The 22,180-nt window shown below is 39.3% G+C and overlaps 1 protein-coding gene across 2 annotated transcripts in view; it reads left to right on the top strand.

Moving 5' to 3' along the window:
* The window catches only part of LOC114566421 (vacuole membrane protein 1), a 66,363-nt gene that overhangs the window by 31,440 nt on the left and 12,743 nt on the right, over positions 1-22,180 (top strand). For both annotated transcript variants that reach the window (XM_028594863.1, XM_028594864.1), the window contains exons 7-10: positions 408-539; positions 10,718-10,798; positions 11,144-11,260; positions 15,207-15,268. In XM_028594863.1, coding sequence (XP_028450664.1) covers positions 408-539; positions 10,718-10,798; positions 11,144-11,260; positions 15,207-15,268 — 392 coding nt within the window. The remainder of the gene's footprint in view (positions 1-407; positions 540-10,717; positions 10,799-11,143; positions 11,261-15,206; positions 15,269-22,180) is intronic.

Here is a 22,180-nt window from a genome sequence, read left to right as displayed (position 1 = left end):
TGATAAAATTGATACAAATAAACAACTACTAACCTCCTTCTCTTTCTTAAAGCTATATGGAATTCAGATTTATTGGCAGTTGGGACAGAAGCCTGTGTTGCCAAAGCGATATATAGAAGCACACCATGGGGGTACTGTAAACAGTGAACTACGAACAGCTGAGTAGCAGTAATTAACAATCTCACTTTGTGTGGCCGGCTTAGCTCAGTTGGCGCACATATATAGAGGTTTACTCCTCGACGCAGCGGCCGCGGGTTCGACTCCGACCCGCAGCCCTTTGCTGCATACTCTTTCCCCTTTCATGTCTTCATCTGTCTTGTGGAAATAAAGGCCCAAAATGCCCCAAAAAAGAATCTTTAAAATAAAAAAAAATGTCCCTTTGTGCGTCTGTGTTTCTGTGTGAGCAGGGTGCAGGTACAGCTATAGGAGAGCTTCCTCCCTACTTCATGGCACGGGCGGCGAGGCTGTCCGGGGCTGACCCCGACGACGAGGACTACCAGAGGTTTGAGGAGATTCTGGACCAGACCCAGTCAGCCCAGGTGACACACTGCTCCCTGCATCATCTTCAGCCCCTTCATCACCCTCTGTTATTTAACACCCCTCACACCCTCCAACTCTCATCTTGTAGACCTATAACTTTAACTTCTACCTAGGGCTGAGGGGTATGGCCTAAAAAATTCACCGTATAATTTGAAGCACAGGCCTAACGGTATCTATTCGGTATGGTAACCGAATATTCAACTCTTGGTATAATTATTCGTTGGGTAGGTATTTAGTTTTTTGGGATTTGGATATTCATTTTTTAAAGTTTTTAAATACTGTAGAATAACAGAATCTTTAAAAATGAATACCTTTAAAGCTTTAGTGTGTAACTTTTTGATATTAATGAGCGTCCGTTACATTCAAGCCATTGCCAAATGAGTTGCTACAAAGCTAATTAAGACCATCAGCTCCACACAACTCTCTCTGGATTTCTCAGTATGACTATGTTCAGAAGATGTTCAGAAGATTGTGTCGACCGGTGACTTTCCCACGCAGAAACTCAAGTGAAGATAATTACCTCTTCTGAAGAGTCCATGTTTTTTTAATCCTCTGTGTTCTCCTTGGCTATTTGCAACTGCGTGGCGAAGGGGTGGGGGTGGTGCGCGATCACGGAAGGCTTGTATCATGTGGACGTACCGACAGTGTTGTTGTCATTACTTAGAATTCCTCATGGGGGAAACTACGCACTATAGCTTTAAATCTAATGATACATGTTGCAGCGCAGTGTTTCCATTTCAGCTCAGTGTGTGAGTCTTTACAGCGTATTGCCCTTATTTACTGTCGCGTTTCTATCCACACACGCACACACACACCTGGTGCACACTATGTTGAGTTTTAGTATTTTTTAAAATTGGCCGTTACAATCTTCAATTGAAACCTTGCTCGCAGGTTACTTACAAGTGCAACAGCAAGAACACCAGGTCAGCATCAGATTTGCAGTCTTCTGTTTATCTCAGTTCTCCCCATTCTGAAAACGCAGGTCCGATGTTTACTCGTGTCTGACTCCTGGCTCGGTCAGTTTCCTCTCTCTGTTCCTCTGACAATGCTTTCCTACCTTTCTGCTTCTTTTTTGCCGGTTCCTGTATGTGTGTAGTGCCGTGAAGCAATTTGTTACATCGCAAGACCTGATATCACGCAATACTTCCTGACGCTGAGGCCGGCAGCTCGCCGGCCGAAAGTTGCAGGGGTGGTTTTTCTGCTCGCAGGCGCTAGGGGGGTGCGAGACGACCACCTTTCAACACGAAAAAAAGTCATATAACCATTCACCAAATTACCAATTATCACCAAATTAAGCTTAAAAAAACTGCATAGTTCCCCTTTAAAAGTTGTTTTTTTTATTATGTGTGTGTGTAACACTGATTAAGCCCCACCCCAGTGTCTCAGTGTTACAACAGGAATCTACTGCTTTCTCAACACTATGACTAAGGCAACAGCAATGATGCACTCGGGTGAAATGTTCCCGCCATTTCCGGCCCTTCATTTTGAAATTCCCTGTAAAAAAATAAATTCTCATATCAAACATCCCTGAAAACTATTTTTTTGTCTTTGTAAATATTTATTTTTCCACCCACACACAATTATGAATGGAGGAGAAGGAATGAGGGGAAACATACATGTGGTTTTATCAAGCCTTTTCATCAGACCTGTCAGTCCTGACACAGGCTTCATCCTCAGAAATGCTTTGCTTTCTCCAACAGTGTGGGTCAACAGTCAGACAGGTCAAGTGCAGTAAAACAACTGCATCCATAAATGGTTTTGAATTTTACAACAAATTATAAATTAACAACAATTATAAATTATTAAATTATTATTTTAATCAGATTGTCCCAGATATCAAGGGATTACTGAGTGATTCAGAGTTTGCTTTGTTTACAGTATTTATTTCACCTTCCAGCATGCGTACAGGATTAGTAACAGTCCAAACATAGTTTAGATGGGAATCATTCAGTACTTGCATGCTGTCTTTGATAATGCAGTCATTCAGCAAGGATAAATGCCTGAAACCAGCAGTATGCCTCTGGTCGCAAGATGAAATAAGTCCTCCTAATATATTAGGCCATGCTTGTGTATGCATAAGAAAAGCGAAACAAGGGAAAAAAGTTTATTCTAACAAGTCATAGATATTATGATCTAGTCCCATAAAATGAAAAGTCTTCCGTGTTGTTATGTATCGCTGGATGTATTGACTCTATATGCCTAAAATGTCACCAAAAAATAATTTTTTTTTTTTAAATGCCACCATATTCTCTTTCTGCAAGGGTATAACTATAGGATAGAGCATATTAATGTTTAATCCAAATTTTTATTCTAGATTTTAGGAGCAATGTCTTTTTCAGTTAAGTCTCAATCAAATCACTTAAATCATTTCAATTATTACATTCTGCGTCGACACCCTGTTCCATGAAAAAGCATGTAAAACAATGGAAAAATATTTCAAAAACTACTCTAGCCATTCGTTTTGAACAAGTGGAGAAAATGCCATCAAGATTTTCCGTGTTGTTTAGGTTTTCTAGAAACAAACCAGTGGCTTGGTTCTTTCCATTAATTACTGCATTCATTTATAGTGGCAGAGGAATCCTTATTGCATTACTTCATTTTCTTTGAACCATGATGCATTTCTGGCCACAACTCAATCACTGGTGTCACGGCAGGTATTTTGCTGGATCACATACTCACAAAACACACTCCTTCACGCTGTTCCTGCCTTTCCTGGATCTCTTAATATTGAAGTGTGTAGACATTGGTCCAAACAGCATGTTAAGCATCCCTTAATAAAAAATGTTTTCAAAGTCTACAAAATGATCTTTAAATAAATAATTAGATTTTTGTTTTCTCAAAATAAAAACATGCAGTTCCTAGAGGCACTGAGTACTCATAAATCATACATTCGGCCCTGTAGATGTGCTGTATTTGTGTAAACAGCATTTTTCTTTTAAAGATAAATATTGCATCCCCCAGTTTTTGTGAGCTTTTGAGACACTAATACTGAAACAGAAAAAAGGAAGTCACAGAAAAATGTGTTGAGAAGAATCGGGTGCTGCTGGTTAACAATGGGCAGAGGTGCAGCACCTGCTGTAAGTTTCACTGTTACTAATGCTGTGGACAGCTGGGCAGGTTGGCACCAACAGCAGCCCTGGTGTTCGGACCACATGTGTGAGAGGAGAGCGCTGACATCACTTATATCACTGATAAAGTGGCGCTTCCCACCGAAACTACAAAAACAAATTGGAAGAGAGCAACAACCGGGCGGCATGGGAAAGGGGAGATTTTGTCTAAATGATCATCTCAACATTGAAGAGCTTAACAAACTAACAGCGTGACACAGGAGGAGCATCGCCTGTTCGTCTCGCATCCCTGCGAGGGCAGATTAGAAGTGACGCTGCTTGCTGCTGTCTCACTACACAGTCTCGCTCTCTCTCTCTCTCTCTGACATTATTTCTTTTTCTGTCCTTCTCAGCCTAGGCTCCTGTTCTTTCTCACGCACTCTGTTCGTCTCCCGCTGTGCATTGCGCTCTCTCTCTTTCTCTCTCTCTGATGATATCTGGCAGCCGGGTGTATATATGTAATGTGTACTCGTGTGATTGGACAGCATCTGGAGGCAGGTTGCTAGCACCAGCAAGGACCTGCCACATACGGAAACATTTTTTCTCTCGCCAGGGCTTTTACCATTACTCGGATGTTCTCAGGGTTCCCTCTTTTGCTCAAGGAGATTCCGCAACACCTCTCTGATTTTCACTTCCACTTTTTAAACCTTTTTAAGGTGGATACGGAGGCATTCATCTGTTGTGGATTTGTGTCAGAGGATTTGATTGTAAGCTGAAAATCAATAGTAGTAGGCCAAAGTGGAAACAGACTCCACTGGGATTAGATTGGAGAAACTACGGTATCGTTGGATTGTTGTGTATTAGACAGGAAGTGGTTACATTTTGTCCTTAAGGATGTGACCCCCCTTCAACCCTACCCCCCTCCAAACACACAAGCTCAGACTCTCCCCCACACAAACACGCACACACACACTCACGCTCACACACTCTCCACCCTGTGGCGGCGGAGGCGGATTAAGATGCTGACTTTGTCCCCTCTGCTCAAGTCACAGAGGTTTGTAGGTGCCAGCAGTTTGACTTAAACCCAGTGGTATTTCTCCCAGCCTGCACGTGCCAACTTCCTGCCACAAGTGCACGTGATGCACAGCAGCAGAGCACTCTGTTTTTTTTTTTTTTTCTCATTCATTCAACAGAGCTATTCAAGAATAATGAAGTCATGCTTTTTTCTAACTGCTCCAGACACTGATGTCATGAACATCAGCTTTTTTTCCCCCTCTTAAATCTCTAGCTCAGTGCGAGAGCGCTCGGTGTGCTGGAGAGGAATCCTCAGTATCGACACAAACTGTCTTGGAGGATCCTGCATTGGATCGTGTCCATGATTGCTTGTAACTTGATAATGAAGTTATTTCCTGGCTTGTGTTTTTTTTTTTTTTTTTTTTTTCATCCGGCACCGAAGGGGTTAACATGCTGTGAATTCTTGATTGCCAACTCCCAGGATTGTATCTCCTGTAACTCAAATCAGGGCCATCTGCGCTGGGCGTATGCCTGCCTTCCCCCCTGGCCTACTGCACTCAAAGGCTCTCTGTGCTGTGGTTTGCCCGGCCCTGTCACGTGACTTCTCTGAAAGTGCCCCCTCCCTCCTCCTCCCTCTTTATTTCCAGTAAACTGTTTGAAAGGAGGGGGGTGAGTCAGAGTAAAACCAGCTTCCCTTTAACCACAGCTTGTTAAAGAATTTGTCAACGTGGACTCAGGGGTGCATTTTTGTGTGTGTGTGTGCGTGTGTGCGCGTGCGGGCGTCGGATGGATTTGAATGCGTAGCTCCTCTTTTTTCTTGAAAGGGGACTATTGCGTCAGAACTCCTTAATCACTCCACTTCCTGTGCCAGAGAGAGCAGGCGCGGGCTTGTCAGGAGTTAATGAGATGAACTTTAGCCATCTTCGTGTTGAGGTGCTCGCGGTCCCTTCGGATATGTGTGTCTTCTGTGTGAAAGACTTTCATTGAGAAAAAAAAAGAAAACACAGAAAGAGGGAGAGAAAAAAATGTGCGTGGGTGTTGACTTGTGTAAAGGCTATGCATAGATTTTTCCTTGTCTGACACTTTAATTTTCCACATGGAGCAGAGTGCCTAGTCGCTGCCTGCTTTTTGTCTTTGTTTGAACTCTGTACCCCATCAGCACTACCAAAGACTACTGAAAAAGTGTTTGCTTTGCCAACTTTTTTCACAATGAAAAGTCCACTTTTTTATGAGAGATCCCTCTGAGCAACTTTTCAGCAGATCCAAAATAAACATAATAATAATAATATTAATAATAATAATAATAATAATAATAATAATAATGCATTTCAGATTAAAACAGGCAAAGAAAAAAAAAGTCACAGAAAACTGAAAAAAAAACGACACTTGAAACTGATCCTGTTTCCATTTATGGTATATCAAGATAACAAAACATTTCTTCCTGTTAATTTGTTTTGGGTTGCTGTATCAAGTTTATAAAAAAAAAAAAGTCTTCTCTTTCGTTTTGCCTTGTGGATTTTTCCAATAAGATTAGATTAGATTAGATACAACTTTATTGTCATTGTGCAGAGTACAAGTACAAAGACAACCAAATGCAGTTTGCGTCCAACCAGAAGTGCAAAAAAGCAGAAAAGTGCAATGTGATATTCAAGCTTAGACAGGTGTTGCATAGGCAGGACAAGAAATGTATTGTCATCACCTTGCAATTGTAACCACAGATATTCAAACTATCAGGACAGGACATGCTCCTGTATTTATAAAGTCATTAGTCATATAAGAGTCATGTTTTTGCCATGTACCTAATAATAAGAATTTAATCTCATTTTCAATTAATGATGGCCTTGCCATAATTCCATAAATGCTTGTTTTGTGATGAACTCCCAGCTATTCCAATGTATCTACATATTTACTGTGATCAAATCAAAACAGATGTGGTACATTTCTTATGTTTGAAATGATGCACAGATTGCTGCACCATTTTTATATCAAATAAACAAAAGTAGCACATGCTCATGAAACACATGGCTGTACAAGTTGTAAAGAGTGCGCGGTAAAATGTGGTTTCTAAGGAGCACTTGTGATTTGCTTATTCAAATGAGGTATTGGTTAATCTGACTGTTAGAAGTATATTTGCACAACAACAGTTTAAATGAGCATATTGTTCCCCACAGAGGTCGGCTCCATGCGGGGTGACTGTGCAGACTACGAATAAAGCATCTGTGCCGGGCAGCCAAATCTGGAACCAAAACCTCCACAGTTTTAATGACGCTGCACCCTTGACAAGATCTTACCAAATGTAATTGCTGCTAAACCCAGCCCAGCCCAGGCGGGGTGGGGGGGACAGGCAGCCTTTGGCAAGCTGCCTGGCAAAGATGGTGATTTTCCATAAGCCGCCAACAACAGAGTCTGGATGTCTGAACCCCAGCCATCCAAGATCTTTCTCAGTCCAGAAATGCACAATCGAGAGAGAGCCCAAGTACATAGTTCAACTATAGTAAATCACAGTGTCACAAGTTCACACACACCCTTTTACACCCTCCCCTCATCCTCAGGGACCCTTTGTTCACACTGCGGTGATATTTTCATGCTCGCTCTCACTGCATGAGCCAAAAGCTCAACTAAAGTACCTAATGTAAACAATGCATGTGTCATGATGTCAGAAAATGAATGGGATTCACAGGCCGTCTCCGTGGCAATGATTGGTTCTGCAGGGTTCTGTCCGAACTGCAACACCGGCAGTTGTCAGGTGTCCCTGGTCCAGACACAGTCCTCAGTGCTTCAGCTGTAAACCAACCATACACATTCCTTCCCTCCCTGTCTCCCACCAGCTGAGAAACTCACACACACATGCACACACACACACATGCACACATGGGGACAGGCTAGAATTAAAACTACAGGCTAGTCCAAAGAGAAACCTTTATGATTGGACGTCAGTGGAGGCAGAAATTCAAATTGGGAACCAATCAGATTCTCTGTCTCTTTGCTCCCCCCCCACCCACCACCTTATTAGGCGACCTCCCATGTCTCTCAAATTTCCCGTCCGCTTGGTTGCACCCCGTAAAGAATGTCATCAGCACTGTACTGGTTTTGTTGGCCATATTAGGTATGATCGTGTATTGCCAGCCCCCTCCCACATCTTTTTTTTTCAATTAATATGATGTTTTAGAAACTGAGGCCTTACTTTTAAGAAGACAGCTATTTTATTCTCGTCTGTTCATGTGAATTGTATTAGGTTTTCTTTCTTTTTTTTCATTGTCAGTTGATTTGATATTGTTTTAGGTAAAAAAAAAAAAACTCCCAACTTCATATACAGCAAACAGTCATTAAGGATATTTAGACTTAAAATAATTACACAGACCATTAACTATTTGGGTTTCATTCTAAAATGCAATAGTTTTTGTGAAAAACATTGTTCCATGAAAAAGGAAATATTATGAAAACATAAATGATTTGGTTCAAGAAGGATAAACAATTTTATAAGAGTCTTAAGGTGAATGTTAGCTTTAATACCAACATATTTATGTGTTCATAACAGCAGTCAGTGTGAAAGACTGTATTTTCTTTAAATGGAGGATATCCCATTTTACTATATATACTTTTTTTAAATCAAGAATAGTATTTGCAGTTATTCATTAATTACTGAGATTTTTTACATTCATTACTATTTTTTTCACAAATACAAAATAAGTTTGAAGGACAATCTGAACGTCACAAAAAGATGCCTTTATTGTGAAACATTACAATTTCATACAGCCAGAATAATATGCAAAATATAATATGCACATGTGTTACAGTATAGCAGACACACATTTAAATAAAATCATTGAAATAGCTTATTTATTTCATAAATATATGTAAGGATTAATTAAACACATATTTAAGGCTTCTACAAATACAAATATGTATTTAGATACATAAGAGTGAGTGCCTATATTCATCCAATATGACATAAATATAATTACTTTGATATATTGTGAACTTTACAGCATTTAAAAAAGGCAGTACTACATTAATTACATTGATTTTGCAAACAAAGAATAATTGTATTGCTTTTCACAAAAAAGTGCAACAACTTCAGGTTCAAACAAATGTAGAAATAACAAATGAAAGTGATTGTGCAGTTTATGGCTGTAAAATCTATAATCCCTACTGATCAAATTATTAACATTAAGGCCTACAAAATAAAAAATCTTGCATCGAATATTTTGGAAATGGAATCTCCTCAGTATATTTTATAGTTATTGTTTTAAAAATTTTGATTTACACCCAAAATTAAACTATTTCTGTGTAAAACACAAATCATTTTATTAAAACAATGACAACTCTAGCATTGTGTGGAAGTAATCCTTGAATTTGAATTCAATAATTACCTAGATATTGAAAAACCATCCAAAGATCTGAAAGGTCCTGTATCAGGGGGTTTCCTTTGCATTCCCACTGTGTTCCCAGAACTAGATTAGGTCAAATCCAAACAGATTAAGGCTCCTCTTCCCAGAAAAGGTATATTGCTGGAAAAATCTGTGAAAAGAGGCTTTTGTGGAGCTGTCAAGAAGGATAAGGCAAGACCAGCAGAAAAAGCAAGAATTTGTGAGTCACTGGAATGACCTACGTCTGTTCTGTTGTTCACACATTTCCAGTGACAATTTAATTAACTGGTACTAGATGTTCAATACTGACATGCTAAAACCCAGTTTATCACTTTGCTAAAATTATAAAGCATGTTTAGAGAAAAGCCTTGCAATTCTTTTAGAATATGTGGCAGGTGAATCAGTGTATTTGAGCTGTGAACTTGAAGATATTTATGCTGGCAAGACAGTCATGAATTTAGCAAAGGACTTTCATTTAATTGTGGAACCCACTTTTTTTCATTCAAACATCTAAATAAATAAATTTTCCCTGTGAGAAGTTGTTTATTATTAGATATTTGATAGAATTAAACAAGCAGGGAATGAGTTCCTCATCACTTATACTTTTCACATTTAGTTTGGTAAATATGGATACATTAGAAATAAAACTGCAAATATTATGAAAAGTGCATGTTTAGGTTTATTATTATCATTTAAACTGAATCATCTAAACTTGGGAGAGTTTAGAAACAGATTCTAAGATTTAGTAAGTGAAAATCACTCCGATATGCAATCCATTTAAATTATGATATACATATATATATATATATATATATGTATTATTATTTTTTTTAGGTTTGAAACAGTTTGCACTGCTGTACATCTAATTTCTGAGGATGTAATTATTTGGTTTGTCAGTTGTTATCTTGCTCAGTAATTGTTGACAACTTTTTTGGGAGGACACATTTACAGGACGTAGAAAATCCTCCTGTTGCAGCTGCTGCTCCTTTGCACTTATTTAAACACAAGCAGAGATAAAATAAAAACAACAGGTTATTTACCCATTTTTCCTTTTATTTGGACACCAATATGTTTTTAGATATAAAATGGAAAGATTTAATGTCAGTAAACAGACAATAACTTGTGAATAAGTTGAAACATTAACATTCAGAGACAATGGAGAAATCCTAAAGGCAGAAATTTGATTATACAATATCCCAAATTAAGATCTTATCCTAAATTCATTTGTTTTAATGTGGCATTTGAATGTGTTCCAGAGCACTCATTCAAAATCCCTATAAAAACAACATTCCAGTTGGCTACACACATTTATTTCATACACCTCTGCGATAGTCCTTTTTCCACAGAAATGCTTGAAAAAACTCTGCTCTAATAAATTTTTAAGTAGCGCAATTAATTATTTGAATCTAAACAAATGTGCTTATCAATTTGAAATTTACCAGAAAGGAATTGTGAATCATTTATTATATGAAATGTCAGTAATAATCAATTTAAACTGATCTGTCAGACATCTTCCAGTATTTATAAAAACAGTGTATGTATCTGCAAAAAACTACAACATTAATTAGGAGAATAAATTGAATTGATAAAATTGTGTGAAGCAGGTCTGAGATGTCTCCTGTAAATAAAGCGCTGGCTATATTAAGCATACAGTATACATCACTATGTGATCAGTATCAGCTAAACATCAGCAAGTCTCTATAGAAAATGAAATCATACATTTTTCGTACTTCTGCTGTTTTTCAGGACTTTGCCACCCGAGCAAAAGTTGCAGTGCAGAAACTCATCCAGAGGGTCGGATTCTTTGGGATTTTGGCCTGTGCTTCAGTAAGTCACGTCACACATTTTTTATTATTATTGTAATACATATTATTCATCCACATTATGGGGTTTAACAGTTTAAATCATTTGTTTTGTTTACGGGACAGTCTTGAACTGTTCAACCTAAAAACAAAAAAATTGATATTATGAAATGTATATATGACAAGTATCAGATATTCTCAAGACACTCTCTGTGCCCCTTCTATAGGTGTGCCTAGGGAATACAGATGTTAGAAATGTCAATATATGTGCTACATTGTTTCGTGTACTTTCTCTATATGATTAGTTTTGTGTTTCTTGAGGTGAATTTCCACCATATCAAGTCTAACCATCTCTGTTGTTTCCCCCCAGATTCCTAATCCCTTGTTTGACCTGGCAGGAATAACATGTGGACATTTTTTAGTCCCCTTCTGGACTTTTTTTGGTGCAACACTCATTGGGAAAGCCGTCATCAAAATGCACATTCAGGTGAGCTGCAGTTAAATCCTATACATCCATGTAAATAATGCCAGGGCAGATTCCAGTTGAGACTTGTGTACAGTAAAGAAAACTTTCCCAGCACTGCATATGTATTACTCGCCTGAGAAAGATGGACATTTTCTAGAAGTTTGAGATCTGCATACATCATAATACAATCATGATATTGTTCAGAGGGAGAAGTGTGTTAAATAATGAATCACAGTCATGCACAGCATCGCTGTACTGTATTCAACTGGTAGTAAGGAGGCCATTTTGTGCAGCCAAAGTAGGGGGAGTCAACCATTTTGTGATTGCAGCTGCAGCACCCCCAGTACATTGTACAGTAGGCCGGTCAGACGACAGCAGATTGAGAATTTATGGGAAAGTAAAAGATACATCCTAACCCTTAAATAGGATAGTGCTGTTAGGAGACTTGGCATTACAAACGTTTCTTCTAATCCTGTAAAATCTTTAATTTGTTTCCTGGAATTTGCAGTGTGACTGTGATTACCGTCAGGGACTTGACTCTGGAATTTGCTCACTGTGATTCAGAAAAGGAAGGGTTAAAAGCAAAGCTTTTTTTTCACTCTGCCTCATTCCTTAGCATATACGCAGAAAGCATTGTCCTGCACCAAATTAAGAATAAAGGTGGGGGGGATGAACCTAGTCAGCGCAAGCTAAAGCTGATAAACATTGTCTGTGGGAGGTGATGGAGAAAGAGAGAGGGAGAGATAAGGGAAGAGGGTGGCGGGGGGATTGCATGCATGGCAGGCACAATCACACACACAGTACCAGATTACACCCAGGGGTCCCAGGGGCCCCCACTGACAGGGGAGTGTCCCTCCCTGTCTCACGGAAAGAAAGACTTCACCCAGCTCTCCGGCATGTCTGGGGGGCCCCAATCTCTCCTGTAGCTGCTTTTTTCAATTCTCTTCAAGCTCAGGTTCTGCTTCTAATGCAAATGATTCGGTAGTTTACAGTGTGTGAGCAGAAAACAATAAGTATTAGAAGAAGGCGCAGGTGACGCTCTCACTCATGGGCCAAGAGGGAACAAAAGGGGATTTTGAGGCGTGTGTGTGTGAGTGTGTGTGTGTGTGTGTGTGTGTGTGTGTGTGTGTGTGTGTGTGTGTGTGTGTGTGTGTGTGTGTGTGTGTTGTGGGCGTAAAACTCTCAGTGCTTCAAAGCGTGTTTTTGATCTTGGGTTTGTACCTGTGCTTCAGGTGTGTTCTCAGTAGTCTCCAAGGAGAGGCTTTTTGTTCTGTGCTGCTTTCGCCTTTTGTGCTCATTAAGCGTCACGTCTGAATGTCCGCCGTAGAATGGTTAACGTCGCCACCTTTTGTGACGCGGCAGGTCACTTGAGGATGATGGGTGATGTCATGTCGAGCCTTGCCTTTTTGCTGAGGACAGAAGAGCGTGAGGTGTGGCAGAGGACATGGACTTTGATATAGCAAAAGTGAAATGAGAGGATCATTTTTGTTACACCGTTTGACTTTTTAATCTGAACATGGACAACAGGATGTTCTTACTTCCACATGACTGTCAGCTCACTTGATGCACCTCATGGTTTTTGATAAGGAGTGTTCCTTTTCTGTAAACTATTGAGAACTGATATAATCCTTCCCCCTTTGTGTGTGTGTGTGTGTGTGTGTGTGTGTGTGTGTGTGTGTGTGTGCGCGCGTCCGTGTCTGCGACAAAATAGTTATGACTAGAATGTGCGTAGCTCTTATCAGCATTATCAGTTGACTGAAATCAGCGAGGCTGACTGTCACCGCCAGTTTCCGAGCAGACTCATTTAAGACATCTTAGTAAGCTTTCCTGTGTCGGCCATCTTGCTCCTTCCTCCTTCCTTTGTGTAGGATGACAGATCACTTGTCAGTGCCTGGTGAAGAGATATGTGTGCACAAAATCAATATGCAAGAGCATCACTCTAAAACTTCTTCCTGAAGATGGGGTTAATGAGGCTATGTTTATTTTCTGTTAATGTCCGTCTTTTTTGTTGTTGCAGGACTCAATTATAAGTTTTGTTATTTTTTTATTTTCGTGACGTTGCCAACATTTTGCCTTTGAGTCTATGAGATCCTGAGGCTTAACAACCAAATGAACAAACACATGTATGAGCTGGATGACATTTTACATAATAACCTTACCAAGAACACTGTAACAAAGCACTAATCAAAGACTGCTGACGTTCTGGGTGTTGTATTGACGTGGCTGTCACATTTTTTTTTGTTCACTTATAATGTCAGTTATCTTTAGCTCCGCTAAGGTGGTTATGTTTGTTTGATTGGTAGCAGGATTACAGAAAAACTACTGGCCCAATTTTCCCAACCCATTACTTTTTAGAGCTGATCCAAATCACTCGGCAGATAAACAAATCATTTTTCACTTTCATTAACATTGCGAGGTAGGGCACAGCCTTGACGGAGGTCTGAGCTCTTTTAGTGTCCTTCAAGCTCCTATTGTTTTTCCAATCTACACTTCCATTGTTTTTAAATTGTCTGGGAAGTTAATGGTGGTCCTCATTAACAAAATTCTCCCAAAAAGACCAATTTGCAGCATTTGTACTTTAAAACCTCTGATCAGTATACTCAATACTCAGTCGAGGTCGATATATGAGAATGATCAACATGTCAGAAATATTTTAATATATTTATAAATTGTATATAAGAAGGGACAATGCACATTAATAAACATGAGCACTTGAGTCCATCATGTAAATGTGCTAAATTTAGCCATACAGGCAAATTTTATTCTGCAGTCCCTTATTTGATCAGTACCATTTAGCCTGTTGCTAAAGCATCACGAAAAATATTCTACTACTAATCCCAAACTCAAATTCAATTTCAAATAAAATAACGTCAACTAAATTACATAGTGACCTTCACTACTTGTGGCCTAAGTTAGATAACAAATATTTCAACAGTTTCACATTAAACTATATATTTTTCTAACTTCTAACATTTATATTGAGTGTAATATTCAAATCCAAGATTACATTTTTATGCCTCCTTCATTACATAAAATGGAAAATTCTAGATGTCTGATGTATCATTTTATACACTTTCCCCTGTAATTCAGCAGTATATATTTAGTACCTTTGGAAACCTTGGGATCTGGACTAGAATTTTAAATAAGGTTCTGTGGGTTTCAACAATCCTTTTCTGCACAACATGAGTTTGTAATGATGGACCCGCCAAAAGCTCTGTTGGGTTAAGCCTCTCTAATGCCATGTTGAAGGCAGCCTAGATGTTACTGGATCAAACCACATTTTTAGTGGTCATGTTTGTTTATAAGAATAAAGTAACCCACAACAACTCAGAGGGCAAGAACAAAAATCAGGTCAAATATTGGGTGCATGTTCATGCCCCCCTGCAGGAGAACACAGGGCTAATATGAGGCAGAATGGCTGCCAGTCGCCTGTCTGTCCCTTCTGGCCCAATGACTAAGCAGGAATCAGACCGGACAGGAGCCGGCCTCCAGACCCCCTTTGAAGCTGAAGCAATGACACATCGCCTTTGATTCCTCTACTCCTCTATCCATCCATCCTTTACACACACACACACACACACACACACACACACACACACACACACACAAACACAGTAACACACTAACACACCCAGATGATGATGATATGATGACCTACTGTACTGTGTTGGTCTTGTGTCATAGAGCCTAGGCCTTTTATTTCTTGCCCTTCATGACAAAAGGGCGTCCTCATGGCTACTTTTAGACCAAACCGCCTTGGTGGTGCAAGGCATGGGCTTGGGCATAATGGGTAGGGTGTGTGTGTGTGTGTGTGTGTGTGTGTGTGTGTGTGTGTGTGTGTGTGTGTGTGAGTGAGTTAAGGAATTACTGATCAAACTATGATGCACATACTGCCTTGTTCTGCACCCCAGTGACCTCATGGTTCAGTAACCGACTCGCTCTTTCTCTGTGTTTCTTTGTCATACAGAAACTGTTTGTGATTGTCACCTTCAGCAGGCACATAGTGGAGCAGATGGTCTCCCTCATTGGGTGAGTAAGCCTCAACGGGTGTGTGTGTTTGTACTTGTGTGTTCTTGTGTGCGTTTGTTTGCCCAGCAAAAGTACCCTGTGAGGTGTGCAGCTATCAAACATGAAAGTGTTAATGCAGTACTTGACGGTTGTATGTGGTGAAATCTGCCTCCTCCTCTTTGTGACTGATGAAGGTCAGGCAGAGTCAGAGGTGGTTTTGTATTAAACATGGTGATTTTAGAAGATGTCTGGTTACTTTATCCTGCTTGAAATACTTTGTGCCTTGAAACAGAGGTTTTGTCACATTTTGTTCCCCTTTTGGCTTCTTACTCTGCTGTAATAGTCTACATGGTGATTAATGGCTTGGATTTTTCCACTGGATGACTATGGGCATGAACATGTTCCAGTTGCTTCACAGGACGGGATGAACTCTTGTCTATCATAGAAACCTCCTCTCTGCTTTATCACTCTGCACTGTTGTAACCAATCGGCCCTTACCTACCTGATCTCATAGGGAGCACAAGCCAAAAGAGAGGGCCTCTTCTGAGTATCCAAAGATGGATCACCGTGATCTGACCTTTAATGTTTTCGATTAAAATAAGGTCCTTCATGTGTCAGACATGCGTCAGGCCTCTCAGGCAGGATGTGCTAATGTGTATTAGCCTTGAACTTCGTGTGAGGAAGGAAATAAAATAGGAGTTTGAGTTACCGGTGAGAGAGATTTCATAAAGGGAACTTATTTGTGCCAGTATTTATGTATGCCAAGCTGGAAACTGCATCAGTGTTGAATATACCAATGGCATTCGGTTATTTTGTAAGATTTAAGAGAGACAGATCAGACACAGGCTGGTTTTGAAGGTATAAAACCAGTAAAACATTTTTATAAAAAAAATGTAAAACAAAATGTAAAAATCACACCTACACAAACACACACGTATAATCTCTGGCCGTCTTCAAAATAAGGGCTGGATATAAGTTGTTATGGGTGTGGGTGTTGATGGGTGCCATGATGTCCTTGTGTCCTTGTAGAGATGCCAGGGGTTGCAGCTGGAAACTGCCCTCGACACACCTGCTGGTGGGAGTGACGTTTATTGCGCACGCACGCACGCACACACACACACACACACACACACACACACACACACACACAAAGAATGAAATCAGGCAATGGGATTGCATCAGCTCTCTTCCTTGCCATGTTGTATTTTTGCACGACTTTGGTCAGAGAAGGCTACTTAAGAAGCTGTTGTTGCTCTTTTCTCCACATGTGTATTTTTATAGACAGTACTTGATTCCTTTTTTTAATGCAACAACTTAAAATATGTTCAGATTGAAGTCTAATCCATGAAGGTAAGATAACACAAGCTTTATAAGAAAAGCTTTTATAACTCTGTATGAAGTGTGTGCGCGTGTGTGTGTGTGTGTTGGGTTGTGAAAGACCTGTCAGCTCTGGCAGTCACTGTTCATTGAGCTGCAGACTCAAAGCGACAGATCATTGGTTATTGACAGGTTTCAGTCTGACTCGCTGCCCGCTTCTTTTCTAAAGAAAGTTTCCCTCATTACAACTTGTCAACCGTCAGCTTCCTTCCTCGCTGAGGCCTCTCTACCTTCCACCACTTGATTGACTGATTCTCTCTGCCGCTTACTCTCACTTTTAATCACACATGACCTTATGAATGGGTGACAGCCTTTCAATTGTAAGCCCTTAGGCACAGGAAGACCGCAGCGTCAGTGTTAACTCTGCAGTTGCTTTAAAATAAATGTACACCTTTTACACCCGCTTGAATGCAGGCACTTGCAGTTACCCCCACCCACTGTGCACAGTTGCATGCAAACATACAAGCATTGTCCTCTGGATGCCCTCATTCTCAAAAGTCAGTTATATTAAATATCTACATCTTGTTTCTTTATCACCACAGCCACCGGCCTTTTTCTAAAATATTTACTAAAGCACTTAAAACCTTTTTTCATTGAGTATTTGGAAACTACTCTCTTATTTCTTGGTTTTGCATAAACAGATTCCTGACATATTTATTTCATGCCATGACTGCATAGAGTGTTGAATGATTGTTTTTTGAAAATTATTACACCAATGACTAATTTGCTGTGGGGGTCTGATAGCTTTATAAGATTTGAGGTATTTTTGATTATCCCATGTGAAATGCTTGTGGAGCATTTGCTATCTTTTTCAAGCTGTTTATGCTTGATGATTAATTAAAGACACAAATTGTGTCTTTATTTTAATATTTAGGCTGGCTTTGTTTTTGTTTGCTTAGCTCTGGATTCAGTGTCTGTAAACTGTGGGAATAGTATTTGTCTTTGTGGGTGACTGAAGTGACCGTTGGTTGGACTTTGAACAGGGTAATTTCATGACATAATACAATTTATTTTCTGATCTTTGCATGTCAGGTAAGCTAGTTGACACACACACACACACACACACACACACACACACACACACACACACACACACACACACATAGAGGACACAGAAGTTGTTTAACCTGTTACCAGTGTAATGCCTACTGAAGACATTTGAAATATCAAATGATTACACTGAAAAATTACACAAAAACTGAACTATTATCTAGAACATGTTTTCTTTTTTTCTTATTTTTCATCAGTTAGTAATTATTTAATTGAAATGATTTATCAGCTCCCTAACAAAACACACAATAGCACCTTTCACTTTGAGTGCATCAGAACTTGTTTGTTTCAAACTTAACACAAGTCCTTTTTATGGTGAATACTCTGAATTGCGTGTTGTAGGGTGACTTTTCATTTTTTGGAAAAAGGCCAGACTTTGAGTTTCAGTAGTAGTTCAGATAGTTTTGGTGATAAGAACAAAAAGAGTGTGTTTGTGTGTGTATGGTGGTGCTTTATCTAAGCATTGCATGTTTGTAGCACATGTATTTCCTAACTCTGATGTAATGATGCAAAGCTGATTTAAAAAACTCTTTAACACTGGCTACGGACTAGATTCTGTAGTGTGATTTTCAACAACTAAAATCTGCAGTATACACATGTACAGTACAACATTATAGGTTAATGTTTTAGTTGGTAAATATTCCTGTAATCATGACAAGGTAGATTTTCTTATTCACTCAATAGGGAGTGCCCACAAATTCTTTTAAAGTTTCATTAAGAAAATTTTGTGTATTGTAACACTGTCACTTAAAAAAATGGTTATGTGGCAATAAGAGCTGTGTATCATGATAAAGTAATCTGTTTCTACTCAATTTATAAATGTTGGCTTTTTTAGGGATCTTTTTAAAGATTTTTACTCATTCATCAGCAGTTTAAATCAGGAAAGTGGGATTTTCTATGAATGACAAATGGAAAGTGTGTTACTAAAATTCAGTCTCACAAAAGAGCTTTGGATCTGAGGCTTAAACGTCATGAGGCTCTAAAACTGTCAACAGCCATTTTCATCACCTCTGTTAACAAAATGACCAACTCCAGAGTTTTTTTACTGGCTGGAAATAAAATGTAGAGAATATGCAAAGGACTTTTTTTTTTAGAACAAGTTGAACATAAGTGACTTAAAATTTCCATTATATATTTCTGACTGTCTGATGTTCCCTTTGAGAGCGAGACAAAAAAAAAAGGTCTTCCTTTTTCAACTGTTTTTCTAATTACTGTCTGTTTGGGACAAAAAAAAATTGTGTGTTAGACATTTCAAACTTGATAAATGACTTCTTTGTGAGTATTGTTATAACAGATTTTTCTATCTCTGGCAGATTGGGTTTCACTCTTGTTTTTCAGCTGTGCAAAGCATTTTAAGGTTAAATCTATAACCTTCTGTCAGCAGTAGTAGGATAATAATAAAGATAATTTTGCTTTGAACTGCTACAAAGTCACAATAAAAGCCTCCTCGGATGCCTTTTGGGCTGATAACAATAACTGATAACCAGTTGGATGGAGCTGTGTGTCTGATCAGACTTGTCAGGTTTCTTATGTCCTGTGACTAACGTACAGATGTCTCCTCTTCAAGGCCGGCGGTGCATGTACAGTCATTGTTTAAGGCAGGAGAAAATTCAGCAAACTCACATTACTTGAGGCTTTGATCAAGATCTGAAGCAGTCATCAAGAGCTTTCATGCAGTTATTCCTTAAAAGTGTTCATTTAGCAGTTTTTTTTGCCACTAGTCATAAAAACCCTGCACAGGTTTCCCATCTTTTTCTTTTAACAAGTCTGGAGAGTTTTTAGATTTGATTAAAAAAAATAGACCTCATACATTTTTGAATATGAATGTGCTTCCAACTTTAAAATTACATGATATCACCCAAATTTCTCATTATACCCTAACTCTATGGACCTCTCACTGAGTTTACATGCACATTAATAGTCTACTATTCTTCCAAATTTGATATGGGTCATGTAAACAGCACATTCCATTTGGATATTCAGAATTAGGCCTTATTCTGAATGTAGCATTTTCCGATAAAGACACGTGGGATATGCTGATATTATTCAGGTTTCAGGAGCATTCTTTGGACATGCATACAGAGCATTTGTAATAGGGGGTAGAGGGGTAGAGATGAATGTCCAAAAGAGAAGCCCACATTTCTGGTCTGGAAGAGAAACACGCCTACTTTTAAACATTATGAAAGACTTGGATATCAACATGTTGTTAGATGCTGAACTTTTCGAGAGGGTGGTTAAAAGAATAAAAGAGGTTGTGTGTTTGAAAAATGAAAAACTTTTTTTTTAAATCCTAATTTGATGGCTGCATGTAAACCGCAACATTGAATATTTATTTTCATTGGCTATTTAAACAGCTTAGTAGGAATATTGTTTTTCATAATAAGGGCAAAAACCTTAACATTTTGTGCATAAAACATACATAAAACATAGTCGTTAAACACTTTGCACCCTGAGAAACAATTATGACTACTCTCCTGTTTTATCCCACAACAGGCTCATTTTATTCACTTTAATTCCTTTGAATTTAATGTGCACATGAAGTCAATAAGCCTAGAGGGACTTCAGAGAACGAAAAAGCCCCTGCTGATGTGCTCCATATAACTTCAGGGAAACGGATTCATCTTTTTCTGTACCCAGTCCTACCAGTCCTCCTTTCTCTTATCTGAGCTGGGGCTTTGTCAGCCAGTGAGGTGGTGATATACAACAGGAAAAGATCAAAATCACCCATTGCATGCAGTAATGGAACAGGGAGCTTTCCTGTCTTTGACATGCTGTCTGGGCCTACAGTGTCCTTGTTTGATCTGTTGTCAGTCGGCTTGTTTAGGCTGGATTTCTAACTCTGATTCATGCCACTTTTTCACCAGCCATATGTGATGATATGTGAACGGGGAAAAAATAGAAGTCTTCCCTAATTAAGGGAACAGCTGTAGTGATGAGACCCATTGGGTGGCTTTGCTGCTGGTGATTCACCGTCTGCAGGAGTCCAGTGTGTTCACAGCTTGTCAGTGGGGACTGTGGTGGCACTGGGTTTAGTTTGGTTTAGTCCGGCAGATGAAAAAGTGTGAGGTAGGTTATTGGACTGGTTATGTTTGTGAGAATGTGGAAAAGAGAGAAATGAAGAAGAGAGGAACAAAGATAACACAAGACATACACCATTACAGTTATCTGTCATCTTATAGGATCTCATCTTCTGGCTTTGCACTTAAAATGACTGTTCTCAATAATCCATCATCTTGATTGAGTCAGCCACTCTCTGTGTCTTGTATTGAGTTTGGCAAATCCTTCAGAGTCATGTGTCAAGGGAGGCCTATCACTGTCGGGCTCTTGGGGAGAAAGCCATTGAGATGCACAGAGCAAGAGTTGAGACCTGAAAAGGTTATCCAGTTGAAACAGGTGCACGTCTCCATGAGAATGCACCCATTTCCATGTGAGTCCATCTCTAAAGGCAGGGGTCCATTACCAGCACAATGGGCCTGCAGATGGCTGTCCCTGTCACACAAGGCTGTCGGTATTAGAGGATCACAGCAGGTAGCCCTGCTAAGAGGGATACCAGGGCAGAGTCATAGGTCATGGCAGGGCAGCCGGGGTTGTATCATCGGGTCATACTGGAACTGCAACCACATTTTTATTTTATTATTGTATTATATTATTATAGACTCCAGTTCTTGTTACTGTTGTTGTAACTGTAATGTTATACTTTACGTAGGTACTCTAAGGTTGTTATTGGAGTATAAATCAATTAACAGTTGGATTACTTTTCAGACTTTTAAATTGCTCTCTGCATTTACGCTGTTCCACCTGGTATGTGGGAGAATTTTGTACTCAAAGGACTATCTTCAGAAGATATCCATTTGATTTGTGTAACTCACATACTAGCTTCAAACAGTAGGAAAAGGAGGTATGATTACAGCAAGCAAAACCAGTTTCAATGTTCATGGGCACCCGAGTGTTGTTTTCAGACAGGCTTGAACAATTGTGAACCTTCTTTGTGAATTGTGAAATCCTTTAATGTAATCCATTTTCTTGTTATGTTCCTGTTTTGTACTATAGCCTAGAGGTCACCACAATTTCTTCTGGATGTTAACTATCAAACAACTCAAGTAAAGTTGGGTCACTGGATAAGTGAAATTGCTGAGAACCATGCAAAGTATTTTGGGTTTTCACAGTAGTGCAGTTATTTGCGTGCATGTAAAAGTACTGGAGTTAGGGGAGAAACGTCTGTTACTGCTTGTTTCCACTGAATTTCACCCATCTTAAACACCCCCCTCCGAGCTCATATAGAAACTAGGTTTGTGTTGTTTCATACTGAATGTGGGGTTGTCTGGGTTAAAGGTAACTGTATCTTTGTCTTGTAATAGTTGAAAGTCACCTAGCAGTGAGGGATTTTTATGTCACCACATAAGTCAATGTAAAGCAAAATGCACCAATTTGAGGCAAAGAATTTCCTGGATCAATCTATTTTTTTTGTGCCATAAATATAGAGGACAAAGCTAAAGTGAGCTACAG

This window comes from Perca flavescens, chromosome 13 (genome assembly GCF_004354835.1).
Source record: "Perca flavescens isolate YP-PL-M2 chromosome 13, PFLA_1.0, whole genome shotgun sequence".
NCBI classification, from domain to species: Eukaryota; Metazoa; Chordata; class Actinopteri; order Perciformes; family Percidae; genus Perca; species Perca flavescens.
The sequence above is the reverse complement of the archived record's forward strand: the minus strand, read 5'-3'. Positions and strand labels throughout refer to the sequence as shown.